Raw genomic sequence first — 22664 nt, forward strand, 5'->3', positions numbered from 1 at the left:
AAAAAAAGGATATTTGCAAGCCAGGCTGTTTTCCAACTGAAAACTCTTGTCCACATACTGGTAAGACTAAGTTTCCATTCAACAGTCTCACCCTTGCCGTGCCGAACCCCTGCACATACTTTTGCTTGCACGAGTTCAATGGTTGTAAAGGCTATTGAGTGGGAACAGTACTTTTTCTCTAGCTGGGGAGACCACCGAGGACGGAACTACGACCACATACCACATGAAATTTTGGAATAATTCTTGGAAAGCCTTCACACTTGCGTTTCCTACCTGGAAGGACCACCTCGAAGAAGAAATGCAGTCTGTGGATGTGAGTTCTTGGTCAAAGGAAGTCTTAAAGCACAGCTGCCTTAAGAGCCAAAGATCTGTAAGCAGACTTACAGCCTACTTACAAATAAAGGGGAAGGGCCAGGGCAACACCCTCAGGATTGACTAGCGGTGTGTGGTTTGTTAGTTTTGCAGCAGTGAAAGTCATTCATTCAGAGCGCACATGACAAGGAAATCGTACTTTATGAATGATCTTTTCTGTTTAAAACAAAATGTGCTTATACATACAAATGCACCTGCAAGCAACACTTTTGAAAATGAATAAATAACTGAGCACATGAGAGAGACAGAGGTACAGCCAAGGGTAAACTTCTAGTATTGAAAATCTTGCAGAAACTTTTTATATCCTGCAAGATAACCATGCTGAGAAAAAGAAACAGGTTACCAGAAGGTTGGAAACACCCAATAGATTAAAGTTCTAGTTACAGTGCTGCAAGGAGTTTGCTACAGTTATAAGGTGACCTGCATTTTTCGCTTAAAAACCTTTAAAAGGATTTTGAAACTACCCCTGCTTTGTTCTTGCTCAAATTTCACAGCAAGGCTGCATGCTATGGTCCAAATTGTTCATAACAGCATTTGGCACTGTCCTTGCTGGTTGGTCAAAACAGGAAAGGGTGTATTTGCTTTCGCCTCTTGGTGTCCACATTGAACCTTGAAGGCCATGCTTTGCGGCATTGCAGATGCCAGAAGGTGCCAGGTAACATCATAGCCACCACAGACATTGCTCGCTATTGGGGGTGCAGATGAAGGCAATGTCAATTTTTGTTGTTGACAAACCAGGCGAGTACCAGCACCAAGTGTTATATTGAATGATTAGGGCCATAATATGCTATCTTACTGTGAAATTTGAGCAAAAGCAATGCAGTGGTAAGAGCAAAACCTTTTCTTATAAGATTATCGGAAAAATGAAGGTCAGTGTACTGTTCATCCAGACTAATCACAAACACAATAACCAGTAATGCGCTATTGTGCTTATATGTGTTGAGCTGCCATTAGTGGTACCTAGACAATATGTCTACATACAAACAATAAATTTTAAAGAATGCGTGCACCCGGCCACCAGCAAAACATGCTAACTGATACATCCTTCGGGTGCCTAAATGACAAAGAGTGAGAACATTTGTGAGCACTTATCACTTAAACTCACCAAGCTAGCAAAACAAGAGGAACCTGGCGACTTTCACACAGCTTGCATGTTTCCAACCTGGAACAGGGCACAGCTGACTAGCTGCAGTCTATTCTTAGGAAAAATAGCCAAAAAGAAGAAAGGAAAAAAAGAGCCCTTTCTCAGTGGACTTGTAAAAGCCTAGTAGTGAGCTGTCAAGTGAATAATTTCTTTTTCATCACCTGCCCCAAGCATTGAACAAAGTCATAATTGGGCAGCTGAAGGCCGGAAGCTAGCACTGAGACCAGGCACTGATTTCCTTCAACATGACCCTTCAAGTGCTTAGCCTCAGCTGTACTCATCCTAGCAAATTGTATGTACACACATTACCAAACATGAATCTTACTTATTCAGACAGCAGTTCCCTTATTTTTTCCTACCAGAAACCAAGTACACTTGTCAAGCTAGCTTGGGTCACCTTGCCTATCAGAGAGTCAAAAAAATTTACAGCCATATAACAAATAATGAGGCCGACCAGCACTGCTTTGAAATGGCAGTATTTGACTAAATTTCTCTTTTCCTCCCCAAAATGACTTCACCTGCACCTTAAGAGAAATCAATGCAAAAGTGTGCAGCATTCACATTCATGGTCTCATGAAATAACCAGAGAATAAATTGTGCAAGAATACCAGGATATGGTGCAAGGACTGCCAAGTAATTTGAGCAGATACATGCTCCAACATCTACCACATAAAATAGAACCAAGGAATTTCTAGACATTTAAGCATTTTATCACCCACACATGTTACTAATGTATCCTATCAATCAAGCACATTGACAGAAAGCCTGCTTTCTTTCTCCAACAACAATCCTCTTTAAAATTCTCGCGTGAGCATAAGGGACAAACTGTCCATGCAATATATATTAAAGAACTTAGAAGGATGGGGTCAGCCAGGAGCAACGGTAGTAGCGTTTCTTTATCTCAAGTTTCAATGCAAACAAAATTATTTACAAATGTTGTCTTGAAGTGGCACTAACAAAAGAATCAAGCTCCTCGACTTCCCTCATTCTTCTCGCTCCTGCCTACAACAAATGCTTGCTCATGCATTCACTTAATATGTTAAGGAATGTATATAAAAGACTTCAAAAGGATCAACAGCAACAAAAAAGTATATCTGCAAATGAGCATAGTCCGCTATTACACCTGTGCAAGGTCAAAGCTTCATAACTTATTGTGGGAGGATATTAGACTCATTGACAGTAACGAATATTTCTGTAGTTCAACACACGGTTTAGCAACTATAGCCCACTATTTATAATATTTTAAATGTTGGGCTACAGTAAATACATTCCTACACAGTTAAATTCAAATGTTGAACAAGTTCTAGCCAACTGCTAGCTAATGGTAGATTCGACTGGTTCCCACAGTGCTTCGACTTAGTGGCCACACTTCCAAGTTTGAAAGTGACAGGGTCTTTGAGGGCTTGGAATGAACCAGGTGAATGTGTTCTGAGCGCTTGAAAGCAACCAGCCGAATATACCATAAGTTATCACATTGGTGACTTTACTGTAGGTTCACTCATACTTTTTTCTTCAGAGGGCATAAAACATTGCTACACCCACTGTCACAGGTTTCAAACAGATGCATGCTGGGTCATATGCTTGTTGCATTACTTTGGTCACTAACAAAACACACAAAATAAATGCAGTACACAGAGTGTATCATGTCGATCTACAAGTAAGCGTGAGCGACAAAAATAAACAAACAACTAGCCCACTTTCTTGCACTGTTGAGCTTGTTGCAGCCTCCAATAGAGAGAGAAGCAGTACCAAAAAAAAAAAGAAGCACAGGAACCCATAGAAGCAAACAGAACCCTTCAAGATTTGTTAAAAAATTTTTGAGGGCCCGTGAAACCATTGCTAATGACCTAATGTGTCCATCATTCATCTATATGACTTATAAACCAGACAGAGTGATGTGCATTACTAAATAGTCAGATCATGTACACACAATGCCTATTATGGTGTTGCTTAAACACTCAGTGATGACATCAGAAAGCACAAATGAGCTAGTAGATGGATATCAATAAAAATCCGAGGACACCTAAGCACTTCTTACCTTCTTACAAGTTGTGAGTGCAAAAGCATTAATGTCCTACTGAACGCCGCTGAGCAGTTCTTCAAGTTACGAACTCCTCGTGGGCAAACGAGCGCGTTGAGACGCTTGGCAGGTTTTGAGTTTGCCTTATCAAGACGCAGTTAGAATGCAGGCGAGAGCTTCCGAGAGGCTTCCGAGAGGGAGGGCGACGTGGTGTTGGGGTGATGTCCTCCCCCCTCACGCAATACCACGGCAGCAGGTGCTCCCTTTCGCCCGCTCTGCTCCGCCGATGCCCGAGCCAGCAAATCCGAGCCAGCGTCACGAGCACACGAGGCGCACTAGTGACATTGCAGCCATGGTGCAGTGACGTTGTAGCCAATGGAAAATTTTGTTGCTACAGACACCGGCGGCTTTTTCACGCAACTGGCGATTTGACGATTTTGCATCAAAACAAAGTCAAATTCATACTCGGTCAGCTGCAGCATGCATCATATTACAATAACTACAGCAGCCCTTTCCCATAACCTAGATGCTCCATTCCCCCTACTACCTTACTGGTATATGAACACTCCCTGCACCTTTTGGATGAGAACCATTGCTCTAGGCATTGTGAATGCCATATCTACTTATGCCGCAAAGGATGACGTCGAAGGTAACACAGCAGAAGAACCGTGGACTCGGGGTCTCCTAATCTATGAATAAACTATGTATGTTTTCTCTCTCCATGCCCACTCTCAACGGTCCTCACTCCCCACCTCCAACCTACATGCACAAATGCACTGTTTGGCTTTCATTCGTGTGGCTAATTGCTTACCAGAATGGTGTTTTAGCAATGTTAAGCTTGTTAACCTCTTCATTTCTTTAGCAATCTTGCAAAAAATCTTCAAATTGATGCAATCTGAAAGTTCCCTGGCACAAAATCATATACACACACACACCATGCAAGAGAGCCTACCAGTAAAATTCGAGGATGATAATAGGGTGTAATCGGATGACACTGCTTTTCTTTTTAGTTATGGTAGACCTTAGACAATGAAGCTTTTTGCAATGCTGTAAACTGCTTATCATGTTAAAGGTTTAGTTAGACCTAGTACTAACCTCTACTGGGAACAGCTTCAAAGAACAGAGTGCATCTTGATGGCAGTTAATGAAAAAGATTTACACAAAACTTACTCAGTCTAGTTCCACACATGTAACATAGAGGGCCGATACCAACACATAGCAAATAAATTTCATGGCAGCTAAAATACGCCGCACAGACAACCATGACCCAGCAAGTTTGCTTTTAATGGGTAGGAGATTCCTCAGTTCATTCACAGAATAAGTTGTCCTCAAGATGGTAAAAAAGACTAGATTTTTTTTTTGTCAGATTTGCGCACTGCATGACAATGCGCTTGAATACTGCACTACGACTGTATCGCTTGGCCTGCTTAGTTGGAAGCAAAAACAAAATAAGTTGCACCACCTAAGCACATTACAGGTTAAAGAAACATGTATCAGGGTTATGATATGTTATAGCACAGGAATAATATGGTACATTAGGCGTTTGCTAATTCAACTCCGATTAATTCAATTCTTTTGGTGAATTTAATCCCAAATGAATATTGTGGCCAGCACCCATGGGCCAGGACTTGCGCTACTTTGGTCCTAAAATTGACGCTTCCTGGATAATTCAAACTTAAAAGCTTAGCACACATGCACCTGGCCCTCAATCATGTCTCCAATGGCTACAGCATCTGCTCTGGCAGTGCCGGGGGTCAATGGATGGATTGAAGACAGAAGTCAAAAACAATAATTTTTGGCCTGCCCATGGTTGATTTTCAAGCAAAAATGGCAGCGCACAATGAATGATAACAGCATTTACCAGATTCCAACACACACCTTTTTTTTACAAGAAAATGTCTGAAACTTTTCCGCAGGGTACAATCTGATACAAAACCGAAACTGCATTTGCAGCATTGTGGATTGCCATTGTGATTTCAAGGTGGTGAGAGAACAAGTTTTCCTGTAGATTGGCGGTGATGACATGCCACTTTCACATGCTAAGTTGGTGCCATAGGAGTTGCGTTACATACTTTTTGTGTGTCGGAGTCTTGCATCACATGATAAACTGTTAAAGCGGTTAGTACAGATGTGGGCCTCTGTCCCAATTAGTGTTGCTATTTTACCAATTTAGGCACTAAATAGAGAGACTTCTTGGTTTGTTTAAGAAAATATTTTTCTATTTAGCGATCAGCTATTTTTTTAGCGATGTGACAACAAGGCCGCCGACATTTCAGCAACATTTTAACTGCCTGAGAATGATGATAATGCACATTTAAGTAAAAATAAATTTCCATTATGTGAAGATAAATTCAGCATTTTTCTGAATGGCAAAATCAGAGGCATACTACATATTTGTTTTTATAAAATCAGGTGTGTGTTGGACTATACTTAGGGGCATGCTGGTATTGTGTAAATACTGCCACATAAAGCCGCATATGTTCAGGGCTATTTTTTTTTCTCTGTTCTTTCTTTTGATTTGACCCACTGGATAATTTGATAAGTTCTGTATGTCTCACCAAGATCCAATTAATGGAAGTTGACTGTACTATTAACATACGTTTGCGATATTTTTTAAGAAGCAAATTGTAGTAACATCTAAAGTTGCAAGTGGCACACATTGTAAAACTAAGAGCCCTTCACATGTTAGTTTGCACCTTTGAAAAGATACATTCAAACTACTGTAGCTGCAGGAATGAAAGAACTGCACTTGTCCCAAGTTACAACACTAGTGTTTCACACACTCACGGACATCTTGTCAGTGATACCTTGTTCATTGGCATTCTCCTACCTACAATTCATTTTCAAGACTTCCATACCACACACTTTTCACCAAAGATTTGCTACAAGAGTTATCTTTACATTATGACAACAGCCTGTTCTGCAATCACACACATTCAATCTTTTACTGCCTTTGAATTTGTTACACCGTTCATTAAGGAGGCAGCATTCAAACAACTCTGGCTTTAACAAAGCTGCCCAACATTACAGAGACATACATATTAACAGTTGCTCACCCATTTACACACATTCACCACACTTCAACATCAAAAGAAAGCTTTAGCTCGAGAGCTCCCATTTAAACGCATGGGAAAAAAGAAATTGTTTTGCTCTGCAATGACTACACTAAATTTGATGGAGTTTGTTGCATTTAAAAGAAAAAAAAAACCTACCTGCGGTAGGAAGTACATTTGTTATTTAGGCCATCAATTTTCTTTACAAACATTTTTAAAAATTACAAAATTGAAAAACAAAACACACATGACTGAAGTATATATAAAGGTTACAACTCTCTAACCCTGCAATAAACAATGATATTGCAGTTCTGTAAACTGCCCCTGAGACATCTAAAGCATACAAATTTGATGTACTATAAACAGCTCTGAAGTATACCACTAGTCTGCGAGCAGGACTTTTTCAAAACTTCTATAAAGATTGTATCAATTTCACATAAGCTGTAAACTCGTATATAAAATTTGTCTGCTTCAGATGCTCCAACAGATGCAGTTTACAGAAGTGCGATATCTGTTTTTGATGCATAATTACGCATTTGTGAACTCCGGACTTCAATAATTTTGGAACTTGCCGACTTTCAGCAATAGCCAAAAAAAAATTCAGGCCCCAAATAAAATTCTCCTTCGTACAGCCACTAAAATTCAGCTTTCTCCCTTATATGTAATGAATTTCACTCAAATCGGTCCAGCGGTTCTCTGATGAAAGCATTTCTGTGTTTTACATGTATTTGAATATGGAAGTTGGAGTTGGCATAGAGCTAAAGCATCCTCTTAATTACACCCACACGTTAACGTGAAAGAAAAAATGCTAGACCACCAAAAGCTGGTTGGGGTAACACTGTTTAATTATGCTGCTTCTCAGTGTTCAACTCGTACCCTCATGTTGGACAAAGCTTGCTACAGTCGGCATTCCGCAAACCAACATTCTAAAATCTTTAAGACAGGGATGCAAGCATTCTAGTTTGTGTTTGAGTGAAACTCGGCATAATCTGTACCTGGAACTAGCTCTAAGCATGAAATGCTTCTTTATTATATAGTCATCTGCACGCAACCTGTTCCACGCCATCTCTACATACACCACCTTGCCATTTTTCTTTTCACTATCACTAAAATCCAGTCACCGTATCTACTTCACCGTGAACCACCAAATTTAATACCTTCCTTTAGCGTCCCTGTGAACCGGCAGAAGTGCAGTAAACCTCACAATAGTGAACTTGTCGAGATCGACAGAGTCTTCACTATATTGGTACCCAACCACAACATTGCTTAATTCATGCTGTAGAGTTCAGCTGAGGATTGCCAGTTAATGCAATTCTTTAGATTATTAAATGTATCATTTCTTAAAGGAGTACGGACACATATTTTCGAATTTTTAGGAACTACCACAAGGTTATCACATGTAATAGGCAATACAGTAAAACCTCGTTAATATGTAGCTGCTTATTAAGTAATTTCTGTTTAAGTATAGTGGCGATGAATCCCCCGCCCTGTCACCATTGAACCTAATTTATTGGCTGACCGCGTAAGCCACAGTCGCTTAACCCATGCCAAATGGTTAGTGCATAGTATTTACTTCATTTTTCGGCACATACAAGCATGGGATCAGCAAAATATTGTGCGCGCAGACCATAAATAGTGAAATTGCAGTGCACGGACCTTTCCTGGACTGCAGTTTCCACCGACAGTGACATCAAAACATGGTAGCCATGACATGTTTCCTGCTCCCATAGCTCCTAGGACTTCCGTGTTGTCATCATGGATGATAACGAAGATGATGGCCCTTCCATATTCAACGCAGCTAGTGTGTTAAGCGTCATGAGGGTGTACGCGGAGAAGTGGGGCCTGTTGGAGAAACTGGCTTGTGGCCTTGGCGACTTTGAGGATGGCATCGTCGCTGCAAGGCTGCCACGGTGGCAAGTGAATCTAAAGTTTGCTGTCTGCTCGCAAACAAAGCTTGCCTGCATCTGTTTTTAAGTGAGAACTAACACATTTTGTTTTTTGGCTGGTAAGTCTATTGACCCTTTTCGCGGAGCACTTTGTTCCAGAGAAATGAGATGGTGCTTTCGGTGGCGCGCTGCACGTAGCCTCAGTGACAGCACATAAACATTAAACCACTACCGCTTCCACGTTGCTTCTGTGCGACCAGCTGTTGGAAATGCAACTGAGTTTTTGCTAACACACTGTGATCCAATCATCTGGATTGAATCATGCGGATTAAAGACTTGTGGAGTGGTTGGCTACAAAAATATTGACTGGTATACTAAGGAATGGAATGAATCTGTGTGGACAAGTTCGCAGACTGCTGCTGCAACTGTCTGTACTTGTTATTGGCACTTGGAGATGTACAGGTTTCCTCGAGGATACATAAATTTTCTCATCCGCCAGAGCTGTATTGCTCACCTTCACAGTGAGTGCTTCAGCCCAGGAACATCGGCAAGAGTGAGTAGCGCTCGTTAATTAAACAATGACAAAGAGAGTAGTGCTGCTTCCTGTCATAGTAAGTTTCATGCACAGTATCAGCACCCATCCACCCCAACTGGCACAGACACTTACGCCCATTCTATCGCCAATGTGTCTACGAGGGAATGGGCCCACACTTGAATATATGCACACCATATATGCACAATAATTGACGGACAACATCGATAGTGCATGAACGGTCGAAGCTGAATGTTTCGTGACTGTTCACAAGAGTAAGCAAGTTACTAGCGATAACACATCTTTGCTACAAGGTATTAAAAGGTGCAAAACAGCTACATTTCAAGCCTTGCGCGTAGCAAGGACAAATCTACCGGTAGTGAACACACCTGTGAGCGATTAGGCAGAAGATAATCAGTTAGTGACTGCACCGAAGAAGTCAGAAATGTGACAAGCCACCACTTCAAAATATTTGCCAAACAGGGAATGAAGAGCAAAATGCGCTAATCCTGATTCAATTTACGAGTGGAATGTTTGGATAGCTTGGAATACATATTTGGCCCAGCTTTTAGAACAAGCACTATATACACTGCTCGTGCCATTTGGACATAGCTTAAACAGCTCAAAAAGTGCTTTTGCATGTTCTTGAAGTTGTGGCCAAAGCTTTGTTTCGTCTACCCAGTCATCGTCTGCTATACCTCCAGATACAGAGGTTTGCTAAGCCACACCGGCATCATACAAACCCATTGTAAACATGGAAACAATGGAGGCAGTTGAGGCAAGCAATGGATGCGGCACTATGTGATCAAACATGCCAGCACCTGTGGGATTACCATGAAAAGGGTCAATAGCTGCTCATGTGCCACTGTCAGTTAACTAGTACATTTCCTAGTGCATACCTGATCCATGTTCCCCGCCAACTACGTATTAATGAGGTTTTACTGTACTTAGCATGCATAAAGGTTGAGAAGCACTTATAAGATGTTTTAACTTGATCCTAATGATGGTCTCGAAACATCAGACCTGGCATCATCAATATTATCGTGACATCCTGACACAGTGCAATATTTCCTGACGTAGTGTAGCAACAGAACTTGGGATGATAAACTTGCTCATAAAGAAATATACATCAGTGCTTTGCCTGTTTCTTCTGCCTGAGCTTGTCAGTGGAAGTTGCAGCAATCGCGGGAAAGTTATAAGCCAATGTGTCATGATGTCATGACGTATCTACCTGCTAAATGTTGAAGCCAAAGCCAATTCACAAAAACAAGTGCTCTGTATTAATCCCTTCCGTGCCATGGGTGAGCTGAGTTCATTCACATGCTTCTGGTAATAACGACAAAGAACGAGCTCAGCTCACCGATGGTACTTTTAATTTCCAAGCAAGGCCATGAACAAGCTGGTCTCTTCGCAGTGCTTATGGTAGATGGCAGCACACCAACCGTGGGCAGCACAGGTACGAGCAAGTTTATTCTGGCAGAGGAAGTGAAACAAGTTGGCAACTGGGGTTTTCAAAATAATTTGGCCATGTTTGGTTGATGATTCCCAGCACGTTAGACATGAACAAAATGGACATACGGCGCTGGGAAAACAGATTATCAGCACCAACTAGTCCCTACGCCCAGCCACTTTTGTTCAAAATTCGAGATAGTAGCATGGCATGGAAGAGGCTAAAGTTAATTATTTGGGGTTCTCTGATGCTTGCCAGTGCTTTTTCTAGGCTTTAGAGGGCTCGAATCTTCATTTATAGCAAGAAAATTTAAAATTACATGTCGACAAATGTCAAACGTCAGTACTCGTTTAATTGTATATCCATTTTAATATAATTGTCCTCACTAAATTACAAAACAAAAACACATGGTAGCCTATAGCAAGAAAGTTGAAGGGCTGGTCTCTGTTTTAGCTGCATATGCAGGTGCACATCATTAGGTCCTAGTATACAGCTACAGCTGATTTAAAAAAGTTTCTGGAACAAGGAATCCATCAAAGAGCCTGAAATTTAGTGGTCGTCTAATGGTCCTACTAGGAGGTATCCAATGTATGTTTTGATTTGAGAGAGGATGCATTGGCTGCATCAAAACTTCATTCTTGTTTTAGATTCAGTGCTCTGAAAATTGTGGTTTGGGTTACATCCTGTCAACCGCTCTTGCCATTTCTGTGAAGCCATAGGCTTTTTCATTTCATTGTACAAATAGAACTGAGACATTGACATTTAAACATTGTATTACAGCTTATAGACATGGTGAGCCGTGTAAGCTTGAGAATCACTGGAAGAAATTGTACACTAGCAGGGGTGACTTTTGCTAACAGGAAATGCATGCTTGCATTTTAGATTGCACTTTTTCTAAATGAAGACCAAGTTTAGGTACTCCCTTACTTCAAACTGCTGAACATAGGCTGCTTCAGCATTCATAAGGTATCCAGAGCTTGCAGCTCAGAGTTCCTAAAATGAGAGATTCAGCGATCACACTGCATGACAACCGAGTGTTCATCACAACTCCAAGGGCCGTGATGAACACTTGGGGAAGTATTGACACAAGCTGACTGCTAACGCTTTAGTTTGAAGACTTCGTTGCCAAGGCACGTAGCGCAAGGCAAGGGACGAGATGATGACAGATAAACACGAGCACTTCACACTCTACGCTAGGGCAACAAAATGGATTACTAGACAGGCCACTCTGCCACCTTTCATAGACAGCTCCTTCCACTGACAGACAAAAATTTCATCCTTCATGAATTTATCAATGTTCAATCTTAGACTTGGATACCTTGGACTCTATTTTTTTTTCCCCTCACTGACCTTCATAGTGCTTTGCACCGTATAAAGTGTGCCTCATTTGGTCACTCCCGTAACATGCAAAATAAACACCACTATCACTTTATTGCAGCTGGGCAGACCGTGTAATCTGTAGGACAGAACTGGTGGTCTATTAGAGTTACAGCATAGGTGCCAAGAGAAAGGAAGCGTAATCGAAGACGGCAGAGAATTGTGGTGTGATGAAGTGAGAAATCTTGCAGGCATAAGATTTGACTAAATTCTAGGGTTTTACATGCCAAAACCCTGATCTGATAATGAGACACACCGTAGTAGGAGACCTCGGGTTAATTTTAGCCATCTGGGGTTCTTTAACGTGCATCTCTCAATGCGGCCAGTAAACTGTACATGGGTGTTTTCGCATTTCAACCCTATCAAATGGTGGGTGAGGTGGCTGCTGTGGCCAGAATCTGATTCTGCAACCAGTGGCATAGCCAGGGGGGGGCACAACAGGCAGCCGGGCACTTGCCCCCCACCCCCACCCATATTTCTGTGTTAGTATGCGGCTTGCCAAGCATCGTCGCTCACCCCGTCACCCTTTTAAGAGGAGAGTAGGAGCACAGTGAATGAGTGAAAAAAAATGTAGTGATATCACAGTGGTGATATAAACATGAAACTGCCAAAATAGCTTTCGCTTATGGCATGACAGTGGGTTTTTTGTTTGTGCATCTGTTTGCTTCACTGCTCAGTGTCCACCAATAAGCTAGTACGAAACAGTGCTTTAGAAAGAAAGCAGCGATAGGAAAGATGAGTGTCCGATTTGCTAACCTACAATGAAGTTAAGATAAAAATAGTAAGAGGGAGAGAGAATGAGTGACCACTGTGAACACACAAAAAGATGCACAAAAGGTCGCTAAAACATCAGTCAGGCCAGTGTGCTTAAAAAAACTGTGCGAGTGTGTGAACAGCTTTTCCTGCCAGCGATGGATGTGGGTATAGCCACAAGTATTTCAGACTCAAAAAATTGTCTGGTCTCCAGTCGGTTTAAAGTTGTTCATTCAGCCGGTTCACCCAGCCAGTTTAAAGTTCATTCTCATTTTCCTGGTCTCTTCTACCAGCGACATTAATGTGAAGGGTTGCAAAGGCAGCATCACAACTTCGTTTTCAAAGTGATAAATGAAACTGAATTTCTGTGGCACAAATGTTCATAGAAATTTGTAAGGCAATTTAAGAGTCTAGCCACAATTTCTTTTTTTTCTCATGTTTACTTCACTGTAACCTACCAACTTAACTGCACTTACATTCCTGCTTTTGAAGCCGCCATTCACACAATTTGATCAAGAAGCATTTCATGCTTAGAACTAGTATTTTAATATGTTTCAAGTTGCAAGCATGACAGATGAATTGATACCTAGAGGCAAAGTCGATTATTGTTGCACAGCAAACTAGCTTAGTGGTTTAGGAACTGATATTGAGCTTCACACACTCCAAATAAAAGAACATCTCCTCTGCCCAGTCACAAGCTCGTACTCCGGTTTCTTACTACTGTGGCTATGAAAATCCTTTCCTGCAGTCAATTTTGAGCACCACCGAATGGCACTTTCTTTTGGGCAATCTGAGGAGAAAGTTTTATTATAGGCTGCATGTAGGCATTCCATCAAAAGCACTAACTCAACCAAATGTGGGCAGCAATAACTTGTACCAGTCTCTCAATGCGGCCTGAAAAATTGCTCTGGTTCACACTAGCCAAAAGCATACTAAAAGAAAACTCAGCCACCCCCACAAACTTTTCACATGCTAATGCAAGCTCCTTCCCACATGGTGCAAGCAAACACAGTCTTTTCCTTGCAGCCACTTCTGTCACAAGCACTAAGCCGAAGACAGAGTCGGTCCAACAGGCTCATAGCACACTACCGACTGTCGTATAGCTGTAGATGTCGTGTTGTGGGCTTTGCGGAGGTGTCTGGAGGCTGCGCCTGTACTCGCAAAGGCCCGCGGGCAAACAGGGCACGAAAATGGCCGCAGCACGATGTGCGCTCGCTCATGGCCCGCCAGGCCTGCACGGGACTTGAAGCTGGCTCCACACGTCTTGCAAACCTGTGGCGTCGGTGCCGCTGGCTTCTCGGCTCCACCCATGTCGTCAGTGCAACCTGGCGAAAAATAGCTTCGCATCTATCATTTACATTTACTTGACATGAAAAGTGCTATCGCTGCATGACACTGCAAATGCGTACTTTTCATGTCAGCCTAAAGTGAGCACCTGGGTTGAACATCATTCTACTACCACTTCCACTTTTTTTCATCACTGCAACGCTATGTGTTGCTCACTAAGGCCTGCCTGCCAAACTAATATTTGTGCCATTTTCATTTCCACCCAGTGGGTATACTTGATTTTCTCACGTCCTCTCATGTTCGTGTTCCTAGCATGATTCTCACATATCTTGAAGTTCAGGTTTCCCAAATGACATGCGATGGTTAATATCGGTGTTGTAGTTGCAGCTAGTTTCCCCAATGCTAGTGCAACCCAAAGGCATGGAAAACTCAGGTGCAAGAGGAACTCGCTTCCGCTTCTTTGGCTGCAGGATGTAGGTGCTCCAGTTCAGCAGAGTGCAACACCGATATGGACGAACACTGTCACTTGGACACGCTTCTGTTCGCTGAAATGCACCCGCGAATGACAGAAAAAATTATGGTGTTTTACGTGCCAAAACCACTTTTTGATTATGAGGCACGCTGTAGTGGAGGACTCTGAAAATTTCAACCACCTGGGGATTTTTAACGTGCACCTAAATCTAAGTACACGTGTGTTATCGCATTTCGCCTCCATCGAAATGCGGCCGCCATGGCCGGGATTCGATCCCGCGACCTCATGCTCAGCAGCCTAACACCATAGCCACTGAGCAACCACGGCGGGTCGCGAATGACAAAGGCATTGTTGTTGAGAATGGGTGAACATTTGGTCAGAAACAATGCCTGACAAGTCCAATTTTTTCGGTTACTCAGCAATCTATGGCAACAAAATTCCTGGTATTTCAACTAGCTGGCATTGTTGCATAGAAGTAGCAATACAGTCAAACCTGCTTATAACGATACCGGTTTTAACACTATATTGGTTATAGCAATGAGAAGCTGCTGCACTGTCAACTTTTCTATGTTTTCCATGGTGAAATAACCCGCTTACTACAATGTCCTGATGCCACATTATCGGTTATAATGATGAAGTTTGGCTGTTGGGTGTCCGAGCCAAAAGGTGGCGAAATGCGAAATCCTTGAAAAGAAAAAAAGAAAATGAGAAATTTGAGCCATTGAATGATGGGCCACTGCTCCAATAGCCGCCGCGCGCTCATTTTCTAGCCATCTCCATGCGCCTCTCTCCCGTCACCCTTCCACCCCTCTGAACACGAATGGGCTGCGCACACAGCTCGTCTGCACCCACAGCTCTTTGCCACCCCACCTTCTGAAACACGAATGGACCGCGCCAACTGCGCTGCTCGCATGTTGCTCACTGGCTCCTCATTCAGCGCAGTATGGAGCAGTTCCGCAAACAGCTTAATCGCTTGTGTTCGTCTTCGTTGTTCGCATTGAAATCGTTCATGGCCGCACGGTTTTTTACCGCCGAAACAGAAGATGGCTGATTTGTTCGCTGATCATCGGCAATGCACGACGTTGCCGGTGGAAAGAAAGCGCATGGCTGTAGATTTGGAAACTAGGTGCTTCTAACCGATGATGCGACCATAGTGATCATACTTGCATCAGCTAGTGACGGCAGCGATGACGCGGTAGGGCAGGCTGCCTGATGAGGCGATCGTCACGAACATGCTTGCATCAGATAGCGAAGGCAGCGATGATGCGGTAGGGCCGACTGCCTCAACGTTGTCCTCACAGGAGGCCCGACAGATGACTCTGCCCCTACGGGGCTTCGTTTTTGGGAGAAACCTTCCGCTGCACTACATGGAGCACCTGGATGCCTTGGAGAAGGATGTTGGCAAGCTTCGCTTAAAGCATGCAAGGCTGACGGACATAGGGGTTCTCGTGCAAGCCAGTGAGAAGTACGTGGCGAGATGCTTGTGGCGATATCGCCTCAGCGTTTCTTCTGGACATCTCCAGCTGATAGGCCTGTTGCAATTTTTAAAAGGCCCCTTTTGGGGCTACCACAGCGATGCCTCCGTGGTGCTTGCACATAACTTGCCACTCGTGACCCCTCTTTGCAGTTGTTATAGCACTGCCATTCTTTAATGCCGACAGCTGCGGCTTGTTACACACGATCGGAGCGCCCAGGAAGCAGTTAAACGAGTGAACACGATCAGCAGCCGTATGGAGCAATGTGATGGGGAGGGGCACTGGCCTCTCCGCCATTATAGTTTTCTCACAACAGCTATGCCATCCCCCAATTTTTATTTTCTCATGCAGCCCAGTTATAACAATTATCAGCTATAACAATGGAATTTTCGTGGCACCTGAATGTTGTTATAAGTGGGTTCGACTGTAAATGCTCTTTTTTTGTTTGTTTGTTTGCACCAGAATGAGCTGTGTCCTTGGTTGCCAATAGCAGTTCAGTCCCCACAGCTCTTGCTTAACAAACTTTCCGTAATAGCTTGAGTGCAGATGTTTATTCATCTGTACTTTTTCTCCACACATAGGACTAGAGCTGCTGGGCACTTTTTCAAGGCTGACGTGGTTTCCCAAGGCCAAGGATTTTGAACAACTGGTGTCATGACATGAAAAAGGCAAACACTGGCAAGGTAACTAAGGAAACTAGTATTAGAAATCTCTATATTTTGTTTGCACATATTCAACAGAACCTAGTTAGTTCATACATCCTGGGGGGGGGGGGGGCAAAACTAAATTAACAATGATAGAATGTGTGAACGTGAACGAACGAGGACGTAGAAGGAAACAGACACACAGAGGGCGCGCTGCCCTTGTGTGTCTGCTTCTTTCTACGTCTCTGTTCGGTCACGTTTACACATTCTATCATGGATTCAAACCAACTCGCCAACATATTTTAACTAAATTAACAAGCATGGTGTCACGTGTGCACAGGTAAACATGAACACATCTTGCGCAATGAGCACGGAAACTCGCTGTCAAAATTCTGGAGTGAGGAATTGCAGCAGCAGCAAGCGAAATTGACTTTTGTTCATGCATATGAAGCTGCCAGCATTACGCACACTCTGCAAACATCGCAGATTGCTTTGAAGATGAGGCTCATGCGGGGCGCACACTTTGGCCATGTCGCAAATTGTTTTCAAAACACACGAGGACCAGCAATACGTCCCTATGGCATCCGCCAAAGTCATCTGCTACGGTGTCCGCCATTCGTGTGCTTTATGCCGCAGTTGATGCCGTCGTTGTCTACACTCTGTACAGAGCAGCGGGTCAGGAGGACATCGAGGAACTCTAGGAGCCACCAAAGAAGAACACCCCCTCCCTCGCCTGACCTCTGTGCCTCGTGCACAACAGGAGGAGCCACACTTCTGGCCCACGTTCCTCGCTCGCGCATGCGAGATTGAACTGCAATGGTCTGCTCGCCCTTGCACGATTTCACTCGCACACACAGCATACAATGCACGGTGACAGTTTTATCGCTCTTGGACTTTATACAGAACATTATGGCAACAGTGACAGCAGAAATGTGCCTGAAGTGTCCATAAAATTGCTATCACAATAATAAATTTAATAACTGGGAAAACATTCAATCTGCAGTAATTAAAAAAATTGAGGCTCAACTGTAATTAACATTTATGTACAATGTTGACAAACTTTTTCAGCACAAGATGCCAAAGTGCGCCAAGCTGGTGGCCCAAGATGCGCATTGTCGTTTATGCAGCTATAGCAAGCTTGCGTTTCTTTTCCCCGAATTTTGCCTGGGTCAGCAGCTTTTTTGAGCAGGGCATTTTGGTAAGAAGTTTTGACATGCCTACTTGGCGTAAATTGTTGCAGCACAAGATGCCAATGTGCGTTGAGCTGGTGGGGCCAGACTGACCAAAGATGCACATTGCCGTTTTCCTATTGGATAGTGTTTTAAGACGGTGCTGGGAAACCGAAATGAAATCAAGCTGGTAGGCAATGTTGTTATACAATGCTGCCAGAGCGAAACGTGATGCTCACTTCACACCACCTGCAGCAACAAATGGCAGCGTATTTCAGTTATGGCGTGGAGTACCCTTCCAAAGGTAGTATGTCCCATGCCCTGTGAAACAGGTAAGTGAAATTGGTTATCGCTATTGCGTTGGTGGTGAGAGCTCTGAACGTGGCGATATTTGCTTGTACTGGAATGACAAACTGCTTGCGCACTAGTGCTTTTGCATGAGATGGGCGAGTATTGCAGGGAAGCTGCTGCGGCAGGCGGCTACTGCTGTTGATCGCATGCATATCATGCCTTTTCTTGTTTAAATGCGACCTAGCGGCCGAAAAACGCATCAGACGAACACAGTTTGGCGATATACTGAACATTGGTGCCTTAAGATTGTGTTTTCCAGGAACGCATGAACTGATAAGAAATGAGTGTAATTCTGTAGGGTAATTTTTTGTGTTCTCAATCACTAACATTGGCGTCGGGAAATCGTACTTAATGGGATCATATCAGCGAGGTTCTGCTGCAGTTTGTGTGCCCAGGAAGTGAACGACCAGAACAGTTGGACTCGTCACGTGATTCATAGTCTTTTGCACAGTTCATTCTTTCCACAGAGTGCACTTCAGTACTCTTCAAATATGCATTCAAGCTGATGACTAAAGCAAAATATGCATCTTATATCCCATCAGGAAGGCCAGATGGAGTGAGGATGAAGAACGGGAGGAAAAGTAAAACCTGCCATCGATTCTAACTCCTACGTCTTGAAATGCAATTCTTACCCAAGATATAGTCTTCACCATCACCACGTTCAGATGTCTGCTGCCCTGCACCTCCAATGTTCTTTGCTGCTGGGAAAAAGAGGTTGAGAATAAATCATCATTACCATCCCCGTAACTAGCTTTCAAGGCTCACACAGACAGAGCTTTTTACCTGATGGAAATGCATAATGCTAACATTACAAAAAAAAAAATGCTGTTTTGCCTGTAGAGAAAAGCTACAACAGCTAGCACTGTATTAAAAGCAGTAGGGACAGCATCGTGTTTTGCACAGTATTGGTACCACGGAACAATCAAAGTGGTCTGCTGTTAAGATACTTGAGTATCTTGCATTCCCCATTGTTCGTTTTCCCTGCACAGATATAACATTTCCTGATGTTTATAGTTATGCAGCTGCAACGAGTGATGTGAGTGTTCCGATGCAAGCACGACCTGACGGCATGGACGACGTGGGTGCAAGAGGAACTCACTTTTTCTCTGTTCGGCTTTGAGATAGCAGCATGCGTGGACTGACAGCTAGCTTGATGGAATGTTAAACGGGGCTAAAGCCCATGGAAAGCTTCCCATTGAGCTTCGGAAATCGGCACCATCATGCATGAATATGATATATTGGATGGGCCTTCACTTGCGCCACTGCACCTGCAAATCACATAGGCATCGGTGTCTGGCATGGGTAAACATTATTTGCTCAGTATCCTTACATGGTGCATTGGACTTTATCACTTCTTAAGTGCATTCCTCGGCACATTCAATTCTTTGTATGTATTTTGGCTGTCTGGTGTTACTGTATAGAAGGACCAATAAATCCCCTTGTTGTATGTTTGCGCCACAGTGCTGTCATTTTATTTTTTACCAATTGTTCTCGAGACCCTCCAATAGAAACAATTTGCACATTTGCCCTCAGCCTATAAGCATGTGCTTACAGGATTGACTTGACTAGTGGAGAGCTACTATGAGAATGGCCCATGACAACAACATACAGCAATGGAGTGAGTGTAGCTGGAAAGTTCCTATAATGGCTATTGTTGTAAAATGCTTCTATGATCATAGATATTTTTTAACTTCAAGGAATAATAAGTCAGACCTTTACACATAATAAGTCAGACCTTAAAATTGGCCTTTGCCAAAATAATTCGAACTTGACAGGCAAGCTATACCACAATACATTCTTGTTCTGAGGTGAAACACGTGCAATTTATTGCGGTGAAGCATATGAGAATGGAAAAGGGCATAGTAAGCGTTTAAATTATACAGGCACACATGTACCACCTACGGTCACAGTACAAGCACCTAGACCTAATAAGCATACTGGCAGCCATTCAAAGCTGTTTCTGGTGTTGCTGTGGCGATTTGAGCAGCCATTTGGCATGCCATGCATGTCTCATATATGAGACTGTTAACAGGGCCTAGTACACATTCCTTAATTATACACACTATGAACTGAGCTGTGTTAAAAAAAAAAAAATACATTTGTGTTTTGGGAAAGCTAGCAAAAAAGAAGGCGATAAAATGAAAAAAAAAGAAACTCAGAATGTCGAGGGAACTCTGAATGCCTACCACTAAACTTATTAGGCCTCTTGACGGTCGTACTATAACCAGAGATGGCACATATGCCTGGGTAAATGAAGGTATGCTTGCTATGTCCCGTAACAGTGACACCCTTCCCTGCTTAGTATACTTCACCACATGACAGAACTATACTGCTTTGAAGCTAATTTCAAAGCCAATACCAGTAAATTATTTTTCTTTCTCTGCCTTTTGTTTAATTCGACCCACCAGATAATTCGACCAGTTTCGTTGGTCCCTTCAGAATCTAATTAACGGAAGTAACTGTATTAGACTATAATACAAAGCAACGCTCAATTTTCGTGGTGTCTCATGCCTAAAGGAACATGTGAGTTCACTCCATGACTGCGAACACTTGTGGTCGCAACACTGGCATTATAAGGAGTGCTGGCAGCAGGGAGCGAACATGCTTGTACTAAAGCAATTCTTCCATGATGCCACTCCTTTCACCATTTTTGACTGTGATGCATCTCGAAAACTCAGTAGATCACATGACCTCCAAGACTTGATACGCAGGACAGCACACATCAAGCCTTTGGCTTTCTCAGCTTGCCCTCAGATGCTTGCCTTTTGCCCTGGTAGCTGCACCAGATCATGTGATCTCCAGCACATGGTGCGCATGCTGCATATGTACTCAACAGAGCGAGCTGCACAAGTGCCGTCATACTCACGACTGTACAACACCAGCAACGACACCAATGGCGCAATGCGCGTGGAGTGTGCTATTGCAATAAACTATTTTATGATGTGAACCACTGACAAGTGTATTGATCAACTTGAAATTATTTGCAATTTCCAACACTTCTCACTGGTAGTGCATGTCAGTGTTAGTGACATTGCGTGTACCATAAAAACCCATGTATGATACGACGTTTTTTTCCAATTATTAGTGTCCCAAATTTTCGCCTCATACTATAAGCGGATCTGAATGAAAACTTCAGTCAGAAATTTGGGCTAGAAGTTTTGGTTTCGTTATTGCTGCGTGGCTACGGCTTGGCTTCCTTATTGCTGCGTGTCTAAGGCTTGGTTTTGTTATTGCTACGTGACTACAGCATCGTTTCTTTATTGTTGAGTACGCATCTTGGCAGCACACGTGCAAACCATGCTTAGCGAAGTGCATCTTTTTTTATTCCACATTGGAGGACCAAGATGTCCAGACCACAAAAACAGCACTCGGCTGCTTTCAAGAGAAAGCTTATTTTAGCCGCACAGGACATCGGCAACAGTGCGGCTGGGAGGCAGTTTGGCGTCAACGAGGGAAGCATTCACGGATGGCGCCGACAGAAGGAAGCCCTTTTCGTGTGCAGTGGAACATGAAGCAGGTTTCGCGGCCTGAAGACATTACCGCGGCCTGAGGACATTACCAGAAATCGAACTCGCCCCAACGGAGTTTGCACGTCAACAGCGAGCTGCGCATCTAGCTGTGAGCATGGAGCTTATGCAGGCAAAAGCTAAGGAGCTAGCAAGAGAAAAAGGGCTACCAAACTCCACCTTCAAAGCGAGCAAGCACTGAATTTGTCGCTAGATGTGCCGTGCTGGTTTTTTCCTTACGTCGCCGAACTTCAATTTCGCAAAAGCTGCCCGAATCGTTCGAAGAGCTGCTTGTGGCTTTCCAGCGCCACATTATTTCGCTGCGCAAGTCCAAGAACTTCCAGCTAGGGCAAATCGGCAATGCTGACCAAATGCCGGTTTATCTGGACATGCCATCACCCCTCACCGTGCATGAAAAGGGCTGTAAACAAGTTTATGTCCAGTCCACTGCCAACAAGAAAATGCGAGTTACCGTCATGTTGCCGTGCACGGAAGACAAACACAAGCTTCCGTCCTATGTCGTCTTCAAGCACAAGACAGTGCCTAAAGGTGAGGAGCTGCCAAAAAATGTGGTCGTGAGATGCCATGACAAAGGCTGGATGAACGAGAATCTTGCGCTCGACTGGACAAAGTCCATCTGATGTAGGCGGCCCGGTGCACTGTTGTCATTCCCGTCCATCCTCGTGCTGGATGCATTTCGTTGCCATATGGCCGACTCAGTGAAGAGGCTGTTGCATGAATCCGGCACTGAACTTGTTATTCCGGGTGGGATGACGTCTCAGTTGCAGCCTTTAGATGTTTACGTGAACAAGCCATTCAAGGACGCGATCAAGCGGTGTTATGCAGATTGAATGCACTCAGGTGAGCCTGCAGTGATGCCGACCGGGAGGCTGAAGCGGGCTTTGCCAGCCAAGCTATGTAAGTGGATTGTGGACGCATGGGCCAGCATACCAGAGGACCTTGTGTGTTGCACATTCAAGAAGTGTGGCATCTCGAACGCGCTTGATGACACAGAGGATGAGTACCTCTGGGAAGATATGTCCGACAAAGAACTATCCGAAGAGAGCGCAGCTGAGGAAGACAGTGACTGAAGTGCGGAATGCAATTTAAATAAATGTTTTCCTTGAGTTTTTCCTAAGTATTATTATACGTGGATAAAACTTTTTTTTTCGA

At 43.4% G+C, this 22664-nt stretch overlaps 1 protein-coding gene across 3 annotated transcripts in view; it reads right to left on the bottom strand.

Moving 5' to 3' along the window:
• Positions 1-494: 494 nt before the first annotated feature.
• LOC135919995 (zinc finger protein 771-like) overlaps positions 495-22664 on the bottom strand; it is a 32966-nt gene continuing 10796 nt past the window's right edge. For 2 of the 3 annotated variants that reach the window (XM_065454044.2, XM_065454042.1), the window contains exons 6-7: positions 18618-18686; positions 495-13912 (exon numbers count right to left, since the gene is read on the bottom strand). In XM_065454044.2, the coding sequence (XP_065310116.1) occupies positions 13632-13912; positions 18618-18686 (350 nt within the window). In that variant the 3' untranslated portion in view covers positions 495-13631. The remainder of the gene's footprint in view (positions 13913-18617; positions 18687-22664) is intronic. The other variant, XM_065454043.1, reaches the window with a different exon arrangement.

Source organism: Dermacentor albipictus, chromosome 4 (genome assembly GCF_038994185.2).
Source record: "Dermacentor albipictus isolate Rhodes 1998 colony chromosome 4, USDA_Dalb.pri_finalv2, whole genome shotgun sequence".
Taxonomy (NCBI): Eukaryota; Metazoa; Arthropoda; class Arachnida; order Ixodida; family Ixodidae; genus Dermacentor; species Dermacentor albipictus.